At 40.0% G+C, this 15,975-nt stretch overlaps 1 protein-coding gene and 1 long non-coding RNA gene across 13 annotated transcripts in view; both read right to left on the bottom strand.

Annotated features, from left to right (window-relative positions):
* Positions 1–4,703, bottom strand: part of grin1a (glutamate receptor, ionotropic, N-methyl D-aspartate 1a) — a 38,027-nt gene extending 33,324 nt beyond the window's left edge. For 11 of the 12 annotated variants that reach the window (XR_013910492.1, XM_080304451.1, XM_080304452.1 and 8 more), the window contains exon 1: positions 3,506–4,703. Coding sequence is in view for 11 of the 12 variants with exons in the window: in XM_080304451.1 (XP_080160577.1) it covers positions 3,506–3,754 (249 nt within the window). In the remaining variant the exon portion in view is untranslated. The remainder of the gene's footprint in view (positions 1–3,505) is intronic. The other variant, XM_080304458.1, reaches the window with a different exon arrangement.
* A 6,804-nt stretch (positions 4,704–11,507) lies between these two features.
* On the bottom strand, positions 11,508–15,220 carry LOC113027427 (uncharacterized). The gene is made up of 6 exons (XR_003273051.2): positions 15,151–15,220; positions 14,690–14,749; positions 14,413–14,475; positions 12,271–12,341; positions 12,006–12,152; positions 11,508–11,920 (listed from the first exon to the last, which is right to left on the bottom strand). It is a non-coding gene; the product is annotated as an uncharacterized LOC113027427 (long non-coding RNA).
* Between the last annotated feature and the right edge of the window lie 755 nt (positions 15,221–15,975).

The following is a 15,975-nucleotide window of genomic DNA, read 5'->3' as shown; positions in this document are numbered from 1 at the left end:
TAATGCAGTTGACAGTGTAGTTCAGTGAAAAGAAAAAAGCTCCAACATTCAAACTTTTTTTGAGTAACTGGGTCATAGTTTTTAGAAAGAGGCCAGTTTTCAAATTTAGTTTTTGTCACTTTAAGCAGCTCCACACAAGTGTTTTCAGTTTGTGGCTTTGTGTGTGTGTGTGTGTGTGTGTGTGTGTGTGTGTGTGTGTGTGTGTGTTACTGAATAGGAAAAAGTGTATGTCTCCATCCTTGTGCAATTTGATGTGCAGTTTCCCTTTAAGACTAGATTAAAATGCAGGAATTGTGTTAAAGTCTTTTCATTTCAGTTTTTATTTGGAATTAATCACTGATCACAAACTGATTGCTTCACAGAATCTAGGACATTGGAGGCCAGTGAGCATATATAGCCCTGGGGAAGCTGTCCACTAGACAGAGCCAGCAATTAAGCCTTGGCGGCAACATCAGGGTTTTTATTTATTTATTTTTTTTTTAGTGTTAAGGTTCAAAATTGAGGAGGGAGAGTACAAACCACCCATGGTCCAGAAGCTCTTGGTCCAACAATGATTTTAATGAACACACGTGTGGGAAGACACTCTGTACGCAGACAGCCAGTAGTCCTCGACTTAATCAAAGCATGAACAGATATTTTATAGCATCAGGGTTTGATTTACTGACGCCCCTTCATGCGTCACAGATACATTTTATACATAGATCAGAAGATCATCTTCTATTTTCATGGCTGGTACTTTCCGTTCTTGTCTTAAAGTGAATTGTTCCTCTTTCTTGCCGAGACAACAAGGACGGTTCCTCTTTTACCGAGACATGACTAATCTCTCCTCTAAATAAATCTAACTCATGTGTGTGTGTCACGACCTCACATGCTCTTTCTCAATTCACCTGTTGCACTTCTGACCTTTCACCAGACCAGAGGCTCACTGAGACTATATGTATGTCTTCTACTAAATAAATGTTTTAACCAAGAACTTCTACTAAAACCTTAATATGAAATGACCTGATATAAGTGTTTTGTAAGCATGTATTGCAATTCCTTCTATGGCTCCAAGTCACTTGCACAATAGATTGTCCGGACATCGCGCCGAACAAAGCTTCCAACCCCCAATTAATTGACCGAGCTCCAACTCTTTAATAAGCACAGATATGCATTGTGTATAAAATAGTTATAACTGCATCTGAAATACAAGGTCAACATAATAACTGTATGCATAACATCTTAAGGCCTTTCTTAAAGCTATCTGTTACATTGTTAAAGCCTCGTCTTAGCCTGCTGCTCAAAATAACTTTCACTTCTGCAAAACTCTCCAAGCCTGTTTCCTGTCCTGTTACTTTTAGCCTTTCTGAAAGACACACACTGTTCAACCCCTGAATGCAATATAAACTCCAGATTATATTATTAATGCAATGGTAATAATGATGATTATTTAACAATAGCAGTAAAATAATTTCCCTGCTCCACACTAGCTTGAATGAAACTTCTGTGTGCCTAACATACAATATACTCATTATTCATTCAGTGAACCTTGAATCTAGACATAAATTGTAGCCAGGGGCAACCACATCTATAACAAAAAATAGAGAGAAGCAAAAAAACAAAAAAGAAACTTCTCCTTGAGATGATGCTCACTGTGTGGGCTGGCAGACTAATATTAATTTGTGCTGTCTTATTCCTGCAAAAAGTGAGCCCAAGCTGACCAACTACTCAAGTAAAAGGATGAATTTATGTGAGAATCGATTTGAGAAATGCCCCGGAGATGTGGATGAAGGGGAATAAAGTTGGCATGGCTGTGCGGGAATGGATTATTGGATATGAGGAGTCCGTATGGTTGGGTCAAAAATGAGGTCTATCTTCCAAGGACTGCTCCCAGGCATCTACTCTTCCATCTGCCACAGTCTTCCCTCCTCTGTGACTGCTAGCACCTACTGATCTCATCAGATTACACCTTCGATAGACTTTCTGTCCAATTCAAGTGTGATTTAGTCTCATTCACAAGAGGTGTGTGTGTGTGTGTGTGTGTGTGTGTGTGTGTGTGTGTGTGTGTGTGTGTGTGTGTGTGTGTGTGTGTGTGTGTGTGTGTGTGTGACTATTGCTCTTCATACACATTCACATTGTGAGGATGTGTATGGTGAACAAGTGTGAACCTGAAATTTTTAACATAATGCGGTCTTTTAAGGGGCTAGGCAGGTAGTTAAGGTAAACAATATCCCCAATAAATCACTGTAAATCAGTTTAATGTCCCTTAAGTTCACGGGGGACACAGAGAACATTGTTGGTGTTGTCTTTAGAATCTCGTGTGGGTGGATTGTACACTCTTACTTTGTATGACAGAGACAGAATATGATGGTTTTATTCCTACAAGCCTGTGTCTCTTAGACTCGTTGTATTAAGCAGAGGACCAGGGACATGAAAGCAACACTGAAGCTGTGGGTGTTTTTTTTCTTTTTTTTTTATAAAGCTTAATTATGTGTGTGGGAGAAAGAAGAGTGAGAGCAAGAGGGACTTCACGCCTCAACATGCTGTGACATAATGTTGGCGCTTTTTAAAAGCTGTGTTGAGCATCACCACGAGAGGATGGTCGGTGCATTTGTCAGCATGCTTCAACTCTCAAAGGCACACACTCTCTAATCATGTATTACTTATGACATATGTTTTGCTGGCTACATCTGCAGCACAAATGGCGTGAATCTCCAAGATAATTCACATTTCAGGTCATTCTTAACATGCGCCTCCTCCTAGTATACCTTACAAAGACAGTTTCTCATGCCACCCATGCTTCGGATCACTATCAGAGGAACTGAGGTCATTATCCACCAAACATACTAAACTGTTACCTCAAACCATTCCAGCCTCCTTTTTCCAAAATGTTCACTCATCATGCAACACGCACGGTCAGAGCCAAGCCATTAATCACAAATTACATATTGCACATTTTCACTCCTGACTGGTTCCTTTGCAGTTGAGTTGTTCTGCAGCTGGGTGTCCTATAAAGTACAATTGCCCTCTCATCCGAGTTATTGCCCCAAACCACAGCCTATTTTTGGATTTCTGGAAAACAGATGGAGCTGTAGAGGGATCAGTGTATTATACAAAGTGAACTAAAATGTGAGTTAAAGTGTGGAATAGTGCCAAATGGAACAACAGAAGGCCAGCATAATATGTAGTCTAACTTCCTGCCCCTACATTAACATGTTCCTGCTTGATAGATATTCTGCAGCTGAAGATCTAATAAAATAGTCTGTCTAGGTTTAATTCAGAATTTGAGACTAATAAGCTAGTTATGACAACCAATCCCTTCAACGGTGCAAAGGTGAAAAAACAAAGATGCTTCTGAAATGTAAGCAATTTCACCGAAAGCACAAACTTTCTCTGTTAAGAAGCAGTCCCTCAAAGACACCCGGATGCAACTATCTTTAGGTAGGTGGACTTGGCATTTAGCTCGTGGCAAATATACTAAAAGATATGAATAAGGCAACTAGAGCCCATTGGCAGTAAACTGTACCTGACTGGAGATGAGGTCCTCGCAGACGGAGAGAGCCATCTGGATCGCGTTGGATTTATGCGTTACGGAGATGGCGGTCAGCTTGAATTTGTCCCTGCCATAGACTTGGTTGGCCTGGGTCACGGCATCTTTGAAGACCTGCTCGTATCTCTTCTGGCTCAGGACGGCCCCGATGTTCACGATCTTCGGCTCGCAGCCGGCCCGCGCGCAGGAGCACGAGAAGAGCACCGCCAGCAGAAACAGACGCATCGTGTGGACCACCAAACAGCACAGCGCAGCCCGGTCGCTTTTCTCCCCGGTGGCGGGTCGGCTCGACCAGCTTCTGGACAGCTCAGCCAGTTGAATGCGCGACTGCAGGCACAATCCAGGTGGGCGGTGATAGCGAGGGAGGGAGGCCAAAAAAGGAAGAGGAAGACTTTGTCCAAAAAAAGGTGGTTTGGTTATATGCAATGCGGAGGAATGTGCATGATCATGTTAGAGACAGGCTGTCAACCGGGGACATCTAACCCGCATTGTCCACCTTCTTTGCTCTCCTTTGAGGAGCTGCAAAACCTTCTAGTGGCAGCCACAAAGACTTAAACCATAGCCCACGCTTTTACGGCTTCCTCTCCGGGGCGAGTATCGCTCTCTCCAGCCTCTGTTCCCGTGCGCTTTCTCCGAACTCAGCACCGATGCGTGGCGCGCTGGTTGCTCCGGGCTGAGCGGCTGCTGCTGCTGCTGCTGTCCTTGGTCCTGACAGCTGTGCATGCGCGCCTGTGGTGCGCGCTCCCGCTGTATCGGTTCCCTGCTCCGGAGTTTTGCGCGTTGGCGTGCTGTGCTGCTGCTGCTGCTTCAGCTACTAATGATGCCGGCGAAGAAGCTAATCCTATGAAAAATACATGTAATCACTTGTTAAAAACACACTCGATCATCATGTTTGTCATAACAGGACACGAAAGGCAGGAGCAGTATGAATGGGCTGCAAAAAAAAATTATATTAGCGTTGTGGGCTTTGCTGGTGCATAAAATTTGAAATGGTCAGAAGGGAGGAGGGAAGGCGTTTGTCTTTTTAGTATAACAGTAGTCATGCCCCCCCGGAACTGGAACTGGAAAGAGAGCCTGATTTCTCATACTGCTCTCTCTCGTAAACTGGACCGACCTCCGTGAGCAGCTCATTAATCACACAGGATGTCGGCATCATCAGTCATAGCCCGTCACTCTTCTGCAGAAGATGACTCGCCTGTCTTGTTTCTCTAATTTTTGTACGTGTGTGTGTGTGTGTGAGAGAGAGAGAGAGAGAGAGAGAGAGAGAAGTGTGTTTGTAAAGGATAGTGTGTGTGTGTGTGTGTGTGTGTGTGAGAGAGAGAGAGAGAAGTGTGTTTGTAAAGGATAGAGTGTGTGTGTGTGTGTGTGTGTGCGTGTGTGTGTGTGCAGAGGCGAAGTAAAAGAAACATACTGTAGATATTGTGGATGTTGCATTATATCTGACCCCTCTGTTGATGAAACTGTTTGCTTCCCTGCAGCTGAAGACACGAGCAGAATCAACCTCCTGGTTACCTAGGAAACTGGCTTTTACAACACACACGCACACGCGCTTGCACACAGCGGAGAGCTTCACACAGAGGAAATGTTCTCTCAATTTTTTTTTAATGGAAAGCAGTGAGACAATGAGTTTATTCATCACTGCAGGAAACGTCAAAATATCTTTCTGTAACAAAACGGTCATTAACACCAAAATGAAAAGAAAAAGATTAAAAAGAGGACATTTAATCGGAAGGATTCAAATGGTCAAACATCAGTTTATCATTTTATTTTTAATATCATAATAAGCTGGATACTATTTCAATATTTCCCCTGAGAGTACATGCGTTTATTCCCGGTATTAACAATTCCTACGTAGGAAAAAAAAAAGGTGTTTTGAAATGAGGCCAGTGTTTGAACAGTGCTCCGAATTCTAAATCACTGAAACACTGTGGTGTCTCTCTGCTCGCAGTGAGCTGATAAATTAATCACAAGGCTGAAAGAAATCAACATTCATCAGCTGCAGGCTGTTCTCCTTCCAAAGTGAGCTCCTCTCAAGTATGATCTGACTGTTTTCTTTATAACTTTAACAATGTGCACTGACAAAGGGGATATTAGGCATGACGGTTCAATTTCGCAGGAAACCTGACACATGTTTACCAGTAGTTCTAATAAAAAACGAATGGAGAAAGGTGTTGCATGAATTTAACTTTGTGTAGGTTGTATTACAAACCTACACAAAGTTAATTTAAAAAGAGATTGTGTGTCTCACTACTGCGCTTGTGTGTTGTTCTGTTGGTGTACTTTTAGTCTAACAGTGGGTCTTGTAGGACTCTATTTTCTAAATCTAGATAAATAATTTAGCATTTCTTTTTCAATCGTTGTTTTTAAATCAGGAAATTAGGTTCTGCGTCCTGATCTAGACAGAATCAGGCATTTAACTCAGTTTTATTTTTGTTGTGTCACCGAACTGGACCAAAGGTTTGCCACCCTCTACCAAGAAGGTGACTCTATTGTAACTGGAGCACACTGGATGCCACAACCAAAGTAGACCGAGTGAGCAGTACTGCCTAGCAAGTGAAGCCTGCGACCACAATCTGAAAGAGCAAGTACTGGAGAAAGTGTCCAGATTCCAGCCCGCGCTCCCAGGACAGCCAGCTAATCAACAAATTTAGCATCCAGTTGACTGGGACTTTGCTGCACTAATGAGAAGCCTCTGTCTCCATTGAAGAACACTGGAGGCAATTTAACTAGACCAGGCTCCTCAATGTAACCTGCCACCCCACTGGCTGTCACCCTGGCTCCACAAGAGATGCCACGGTCTTGGTTTCTCCATGGTCTTGTGCACCATCTCACAGTCCATCCACAGCCAGGTCCTTCCATGACACCACAGCTGATCCTCACCTTGATTCTTGCTCCATCCTGCTTCACGGCCGTGGTTATATGAGACCCTGTTGCCTGGAATATCGGGATGAAGATACCTGAGTTCTGGAATTAGACAGCGAAATTCCGGGGACTATATGGGACCACGCTAAGTTGAAGTATGTTGTAGTCCATGTCGGATCAAATGGAGTCTCTGAACTACCGCACTTTCATCTCAGACACAATTCCTACTCTCTACTGCAGGGTGGGTCATTTCAGTTGCTTGCTGAGCTTAGTCAGTCTGTTGCAACTACAAGATGACTTTTATAGCCAACTTTAACTTGTTCTGAGAGCTTGGAGGGCTTATCAGAGTGATGGTCTGCACCCTAATAGAGCAGGTTCTTGTATGTTGTCAGCATATATATGCTGCACCTTTCTCTGGGTGCTCAACCATAACAATCTCTGATCAAGCTTCTCTCACTCGGGATACTGGTCTATTCACAGAACACGCTTATGAAACTAGCAACACAAAGCTCCCTATTTAGATTTGGGAGACAGGTGTCCTCCTTACTTTTCGAATTAGACTTAAAACGTTTCTTTTCTATAAGATTTATGAGATTTAGGAGTGATGGATTTATCAGACCATGCCCCATTGTACCTGGAAGTAGTGCTTGGATACGAAAGAAGAGTTACATCCTGGAGATTAAATACAAGTATTCTAAGCACGATGAAAGAACAAATTAGTCAAGATATAATAGATTATATAGCGGAAAATAATAATGAAGAAGTTTCCCCAAGTATTCTATGGGACGCCCTAAAAGCAGTGATAAGAGGAAAACTCATAGGTTACAGCGCTAATTTAAAAAAGAAGAGAAATGAGCATTTAAGAAAACTCCAGACACAACTACAATATCTTGAAGATGCCCATAAAATAAGCGCAGTTACAAACTTACAAGTAGAAATACAAAAGAAGAAAAATGAAATCGATGAAATTTTTTCAAGTGAAATACAAAAAAATATGGTTTTTTTTAAAACAAAGATACTATGAGGTAGGAGGCAAATCCGCTAAATTACTGGCTTATAAATTAAAAAAACAACAATTAGAAAATACAATATATAAAATAAAGGACCCTCAAACAAATAACATTGTGTATAAACTTGAAGATATACAGTCAGCCTTCCTAAAATTCTACAAAGAACTATATACACAACCTAGAGTGGATATTAAAGGTATGATATCTTTTTTAGATTCATTCGACTTACCAAAGTTGAATGAAAAACAGAATATAACCCTAATCAAGGACATATCTGAATTTGAAATTAAAAAAGCTATTACAAAATTGAAACCGAATAAATGCCCAGGCCCAGATGGATTCCCATCAGACTGGTATAAAGAAATGAAAGAGGTACTGATTCCTTTGATGAGAACATCATTCAACTATATTTTAAAGACGGGAGTAATTCCCCCATCTTGGAATGAGGCTTCTATCTCTATAATAGCTAAAGAAGGAAAGGACAGGCTTGACTGTGGAAATTACCGCCCCATTAGTGTTCTTAACCAGGACTTTAAGATATTTACATACATTCTTGCCAAAAGAATTGAAAATATTCTTGTTCAGATAATTAGTTTGGATCAGACTGGTTTTATTAAGCAGAGACAAACGCAAGATAATGTTCGCCGAACACTACACGTTATTGATTATGTTAGGAAAAATAAAATTCAGATGGTCCTTATGAGCTTAGATGCAGAAAAGGCCTTCGATCGGGTTAATTGGGAATTTTTATACAAAGTCATGGATAAATTCGGATTCCATCAATCGTTTATCAGGATTATACAAGCATTATATAAATCACCAAAGGCAAGAATCAAAGTTAACGGGGCGCTTTCAAATGTTTTTAACCTACAGAGAGGGACACGTCAGGGTTGTCCTCTAAGCCCCTCACTCTTTGCTCTCTTCATAGAGGCCCTGAGTCAAAGTGTAATACAAAGCAATACTATTACTGGAGTCAAGATTAGGGGTCGAGAGCATAAGATTTCCTTGTTTGCTGACGATATTTTGATTTATTTGACAAATCCAAACACTACTTTCCCCAAGCTATTGTCACTTCTGGAGATCTTTAGTTCAATATCAGGTTATAAACTAAATATATCGAAGACTCAGATATTAACTTTTAACTATGAGCCCAATTATGAAATTAAGGCTAAAGCCAATTTGAAATGGGAAACGGAGCAGATGAAGTATCTTGGAGTAAATATTACTAAAGATCTGTCTAAGATATACAATGCAAACTTTAATCCTTTAAGTTATAAAATAAATGAGGATATTAAAAGATGGAATTTATTACCATTTTTAAATTTTGAATCACGTATAGATACAGTTAAAATGAATATCTTGCCCAGGATGCTCTACCTATTCCAAACACTCCCTGTAGAAATAACTGACAAACAATTTCGGGAATGGGACAAAATAATCTCTAGGTTTATATGGCAGGGGAAAAAACCACGGATTAAGTACCAAACTATTCAGTTGGCTAAAGACAAAGGAGGGTTGGGGTTCCCATGTTTGAAAGACTATTATATTTCTGCTCAATTGAGGACATTAGTGTGTTGGTGTAATGTAGATTATCAAGCGAGATGGAAAGAACTAGAAACAGTGACCTTAAAAGATTCTCCAATTCAGGCAATTCTAGGGGATGTGACACTTATTAAAAAACAAATTCATCAAGGAAACCAATGGATTAACCTACCTTTAAAACTCTGGTTACAATTTCTTAATAAGAATGATTGGATTGAAGAGGTTAGGATTTTAAGATGGTGCGCTTTTGACAGTGATTTTTTACCTAATGAATTAGACGTAAGATATAAAAAATGGTCTGGACAAGGTTTAACGGCATATTGTATGTTTTACGATAAGGGAATTCTTAGGGACTTCCAATCAATAAAAGATCAATACCAGTTAAGTAAAACGGACTTTTTTAGGTTCTTACAAATTAGGCATCATCTATATAATTTTATACCTAAGAGAACAGATCTTTTTTCTTTACCTGTTCTGAGTATATTTGTCAAGGCTTATCAGGCTGACACAGGCCTTAAGGTGATTTCAAGATTGTACAAGGGTATACAAGAGGTTAAGAAGTGGAATACTACCTACATCAAAAAAAAATGGGAAAATGAAACAAATATAGCAATATCAGATAACATTTGGTATGAGCAGTGCGCTTTTCAGTGGAGAATTTCTAGTTCTAATACATGGAGATGTTACGGTTGGAAGAGTATCTGTAGGTTTTTTATTACCCCTGCACAAAGTAAACATTATTTTAATCACTCTAATTGCTGGAGAAATTGTGGGGCCCAAGGAGTAAAACATTTTCATCTGTTCTGGTCTTGCCCAAGGATCAACATTTTTTGGGTATTGATCCACTCTGAGTTGCAGATTATTTTTGGTATGCAGCTTCCCTTTAATTGGGACGAACTTTTGTTTGGATATTTATACTCAGTAAATGTAGATAAAATGTCTAAGCAGTTGTATGGTATCCTGAGTTTGGCTGCCCGTAAAATTATTACCAAGAAATGGCTTAGTGTGAAAATTCCATCACTGGGTGATTGGCATGAGACTGTACATGGGATGTTTAAAATGGAAAGAATTACCTTCATTAAAAGACTCCAGTTTGATATATTTAGTGAAATTTGGGGTAAATGGAAACACTACATCCGGTTAAGGAGACCCGATCTTGTTTGAATCTCTGTAACTATATATGCTACATTTCTGAATCGTTATGTGTTTATATGTATATGTTAGTATGTATGAGACTATAAGTGAACACATATGTAAGTAGGTATGTGTATGTATGCTTAAGAATATGGGTGTGTGAGTGAATATGTGTGTGCGAGTACATACACACTAGAGGGTACACCCGTCTGTTTTTCTTATTTTTATTTATTTATTTATTTATTTTTTTTATTATTTACGTCTGTTCTTGATTATATGTTTATTTTGGATTATTTGTGTTTATATAGGTTGTTTAATAAAAAGAGAATAACAAAAAAAAAAAGATTTATAGTAAGGGCTGGATCAGGCAACCCTGAATCATCCTTTAGTTATGCAGCAGTGGACCTTTGAGTGTTGGGGTTTTCTCCAGAACACCATAGGCTATTTGCCTTACTGTAGAAAAGAGCTTAAGGCAACTGTTGTTGTGATTTAGTGCTACATAAAAAAAATCTGAATTGAATTGAAAATGCCCATATACACCAAGAATGTGACCATGCACCATTACATTAAAGCCATTATTAGAGATTTCCCATCATCCTACCTGAACATCCCTGAGGCACGGAGACATATTCATTGGTCCTCTGGGAGTCTGATAATCAATTGTAGGGTAAAAGCCAAGCTGCCAGCCGCTGTCTGTCCCTAGAGTGTGCAGGTGTCCCTGTTTACATGGATTTGTCCTGCATATTTGTCCCTTGCCCATCCCCCATCCCACAAACTGAGGCAGTGTCCCGCATTTTGATTGGTTCAAGTTTGGAAAACTTGCATCTGCTGTAAAGACACTTTACTTTTATCCAATGGCTGCTAAGAAAGCAGAGAAGACTGTCAACATCACTCACATTTAGGTTAGAGTAGAGTATGACCAACGGGGGACATTGTGAGTCACCACAAAGTCAAAGGCTTTGCGCATTTGACAGGAAAATGTTGAAGACTACTACAAAGAAAAGGAAATGCAGCTACAATAAAGAGAGGGAAATACTCCATACAAGGTAAGGCTGTGGAAGGAAGTTCCTAGAGTTTTTGTCTTTATTATCATCATTTTTGCTGTGGCATGGGGAAGAATATTAGACAAGTTCTTTGCATTTATGTGTCCTAGATTTAGTTTTTTGGGATCTGATTGCCCATCCTCGCTTCCAAGCTGCACACAGTGAATGCTAATGTAGATTTTTACCACAAAATTAGACCCAGCACTTGCAATACCACACACTGTGTTGCAGAGTTGAAACAGCTGTGTGCTGTAGCTGCAGGCTTCATGCTGCTAGTGCCATAAGAGAGAATGATTTAGTCTGCTTTAATTAGGGAAGATAAGTGGACAGATATCAGCTGAACAACAGAAGGCAAAGGGCAATAAGTCACAACATCGTCTGCTCTAATTTTCTTTAACTTCTTTAATTCTACTGATGGTTTCGGGTTGTTAAAAAAAACTAGTTTAATGGTTACAGTAGTCGGCTTACATACACTGGCTTACATAAACATTATACGACACAAAATTCTCCACGGTTCTGGCCCAGCAAGGGGTCACTCATGTCATGGTATTGATTGCAGAGGATTCATAACTCCACTGGGCCCTAGAGAGAGTGGTTTACCCTTCAAATGTAATTTGTTTTGTGGACTATGGAGGATGTTGGACTCAAAGTGGGTGACTCAGGTTTATTTACAGCAAGATGAACAGAAACAAAAGGCAAACATGAGGGTTTCCAGTTAGTGACGGTTCAAGTCCTTCACTAACTCTTTACACAACAGATTGTCTCTCTGAAATGCTTTCTCAGGAACATACCAGGATTTTCTGCACAGAGGAAGAAAACAGGCAAGTGTAAGTCACCGTCAAAAACAGAGCAAAAATACGGACATGGGGAACTAACATCACTAACGGTCTTAATCAGTGATCAGGCGACAACTGAATGTCTTCCCTCAGCTTAAGTATCAGCAGCACAATGAGACGATGACAAATGGATGTTCTCATCATCTCCGGGTGAACAGGACCGAAGGATGGAAGGAAGCCAAGAGGAATCCCACCCCTGAAACACAAAAGCGTTGTTAGCTGCTCACTCACTTAAATGCATTCACACAGAGAGTGGAAGAGAGGAAAAGAGCAACAAGAGAAGAGTTTGACAGAAAGATTAGTCTAACCCAGACCTTCCCAAAGTGTGGGGGGCGCAGAACCGTTGCAGGGGGGGCCCGGCATGGACACTGCTAGCACGGGGCGCCTACACAAAGGCAAAGCAGGAGATGAAGCATAGCAGAATATGTTTCCAAACCAACTTCATTCTAAGCCAAAGACTAGAAAATATGGTGGAACAAATCTTCCCTTTGGCTTCACCTGCACAAGTGCCAAGGTAGGTCTCCCCTGCAGAATTGGTTTTCCCTTCGTCAGGAGCATCGCTGGGCTCTTCAAATCACGGACAAACAGTATCCCACATTCTTGATTTTTAGTTCACAAACACTTGTTGTAACGACTAACTACTCCTGACATATTGGAGATGTTAGCTCTTTATACAGTAAAGTTACAGCGGGATACAAATAACATCAGTAATAATTTATTTGCCACGATTTGTTCCCCCTGTCTAAATCACAGACAAACAGTATCCCACAGTTGTTTATGTTTTTACACCCATTTTGCACAGAGAGGCATTTTTTGAAAAATTTCTTGATAGCAATGTTGAATATTATTACACAGGAAAAAACAACTACATGTAAAATAATCACACAGTGACGCCTCTGCCTTTCTAAATGGAGGGACAGTAACTGCGTGTTTATATGTAAGAGTGTAAAACCTGCAGATAGAGACAAAATACTGTTAATCTGACTATCTGTCATTCTGCAATTCATGTCATGTAAACAATAACGTGGCGCACAGCTGACGTGAAAAAGGCACATACCTTTGACGTTGCGTGACGAACTCTGTATTCCTCGTCCACACGTAAAAGCAAAAAAGGAGTTTTAAAAAATCTCAGTTTTCGGTGATTCGAAACGCCGTTTACGTGTGGACGAAACCAGGGGCGATTATAGGATCAGAACTTTGGGGGTGCTGAGCACCCAGAGAGCTGCCCAGCCATGCAAGATAAACCTGTCTCTGTCAGTCCCTGCATCCTTAAAGGTTGTCCCAAGTTCTCTCTGACTGTTTCCTTGGTGCATTTAAACCCCTGTTCCTCCCTGTCCTCATCGTCTGTTGTCTTCATCTCCGTTATCAGTCATCATAATTTTACCATTTCTGTGCAAGTCTGCAAATTTCTTTATTAAATCATAAGATTCTTAAATTCATCAAGTCTCTCTGTGCCTGGGTCCTCATCTTAATACATGACATTACTGTTTTGTACATTTTACACAATTTAATCCCCACATTTGTGAAAGAAAAGCAAAACACTTTTTTGAAAAGTCTGTAACAAAACCATCAAATCTGATCAATGTTATTTAAATGCTGCAAAAGAAGAATGGATTGGAATAGAAAAAATCCTAACCTTAATTACTGGGGGAGAATAATGAATGATGCTCATAGTGAGTAAAAAGTAAACTGAGTGCATTTTTTGGACAGAGATTCACTTTTAATGTGTATGTATAATATAATACAGATACATAAAAATAAACTCCCAAAACAGAATAAATTATTACAAATAAATTATTACAAAATATTAATAAAACTATAAAAATGGAGGCAACTTAGCCTGTGGTAGAATGTATACAATGTATGAAAAAATCTTTATTGTAGATACTAATTTTACTAATTTAATAATAATAATTTTGTGTTGTAAGATTTATGAGTTTTATGCTTTCATAGTGGTACTTAGGAGAGCTTGACATTTTCTCAGGTGGTATCACACTGAAACACTGATAAGGTAAGTGTGTGTGTGCTTTTGGAAAACATTTAAAGCTGCAGTACAGAATCTTTGAAACAAGCTTAAAACATTTTTAGAATATAAACAGAGAACTCTGCTTCTCTTTACAGCTCCTCACGTACGTACTGCGGCAGTCATACAGACAAGTGGACGGTCCAAAAGTTGGCCTACCTATTACTGGCTGAGGTTTTAGTAGAGTTGTGGCTGAACCACATAAAAATATATCATTGATTTTAATCTCCCCAATCAATTATAATGTTATGTTGGAATGTTGTTAAAGAGGGTCAAAAATGTTTCAACCCAGTTTGTTTTGCAGATTCTGTATAGCAGCTTTAATATAGGGAGAACACAACTTCCAGATTGTGTGAGTAAAATCAGGTTTTTTCTCTTTGTCAGTTTAATAGTTTCTGTTGTGCCTGTCACTGTTCCCTGTCTGTTTCCTTACCTGGTTCTTCCTGACCTTGTACTTTGTCCTCACGTTCCCCTCTTTCCTCGCTCCCTCTTTGGACTGACAATCATACACAAATAGATTGTATTCAATTAGATGAAAAATTACATTAATATGAAAAAAATTCTATTAAGATCGCTAACAAAAAGTCCTCTCAGTGTACTTTCAACCAAAAGGCAAATAACCACATGAACATCTAATAAAAGATATAAACATTGAAACACTGATCCAACATTATTCTTGATTGACGGATCATTTGATCTTACACTTTTACCTGAATGTGACTCCTTTTTTTGAAAAAACTTCCTTATATCCATTATGGACCTGGCTGTCTCTACACACAAACACACACACACACACACACACACACACACACACACACACACAACAGGAGTTATAAGGTTAAGGGGCATTCAGTCAGTTAGCTAGTTAGTATCCATTTCAAACAGGACAGTGGTAACCAACAGTAGGCTGCGGACAAGTTTTAGATTTTAAATAGGCTGTATACATTTCAATGGGAGCAACAGGACGGTCAAATGTCGCTGAATTTACTACAGAGCAGGACGGATTGTAGGGTAGCAAACATTGTCGGAAAACATGTTTTCAACACTGCAGGTTACCTGGTGTAATGTTTTTCAGCTAAAAAGAAACATGGTCTGACTCCTACCTAACTATATAAAGAGTAACTGAAGGTTAAATGCAGCTAATATGTCCTGTTTTAAGCCAGGCACTTACACTTCCGCTCTGCTGCGTCTAAGCCACCATCGCTCTGGCAGCAAGAGGCTAGAGCCAGAGTAGGGGAGAGGCGAGCTGGAACAAACCATTTTGGGAGGGGAGGGGGGGGGGTATCTATACTTTTGTTGTTAAAATCTTATGTCTCAAACAAGTACAGTACTGTATGCTTTTTATATTTTTAGTAGTGTGTCACACAAACAGCAAATATTGTCAAAAAAAGTAAGAAATCTTTGGGGGTGCATTGATTAATTTTGGCTGAAGCACCCCCCAAAATGGCTAAAATCGCCCCTGGACTAAACAGCTGCGTTTTCAGAAATACCGGTGTAGGTGCGGACATAGCGTAAAAGAGTTAGTAGTTTATTTTCTTACTACCTGCAGATTACTTGTATTTGCTTAATTGTTTACTAAATGTTTGAGGTGTGAAATGAGCAAAATATGGGTGTGTGTTGTTGGAGGATGAATTTGTGCGTGCGTGTGTGTGCGTACGCGCGCGAGGGGGGGGGGGGGGGGGGCGCGAACATTTTTCTTGTAAAACAAAGGGGGGCCCAGCGAAAAAAGTTTGGGAACCACTGGTCTAACCCTTGGGGGTGTTTTTTGTTTGTTTGTTGATTAGCTAACGTCCCGTGATGTTAAACATCGGCGGCAGGAGGACGGGATCCTTTATAGACTGAGATGGTGTAAGTCAACATTTTGGTCTCTTTGCATTTCTCTAGCCCAGTTTGACTTTAAAATCCTTCTACTGCGCAAAGTCTTGAATGATGAGACCTCATCATGTCTTAGAGTCATCATAGCAAATAGCAGGCAGAGCCTTCAGGTATCATGTCT

This window comes from Astatotilapia calliptera, chromosome 7, assembly GCF_964374335.1.
Source record: "Astatotilapia calliptera chromosome 7, fAstCal68.1, whole genome shotgun sequence".
Taxonomy (NCBI): Eukaryota; Metazoa; Chordata; class Actinopteri; order Cichliformes; family Cichlidae; genus Astatotilapia; species Astatotilapia calliptera.
This window is presented reverse-complemented; position numbering and strand designations above follow the sequence as displayed.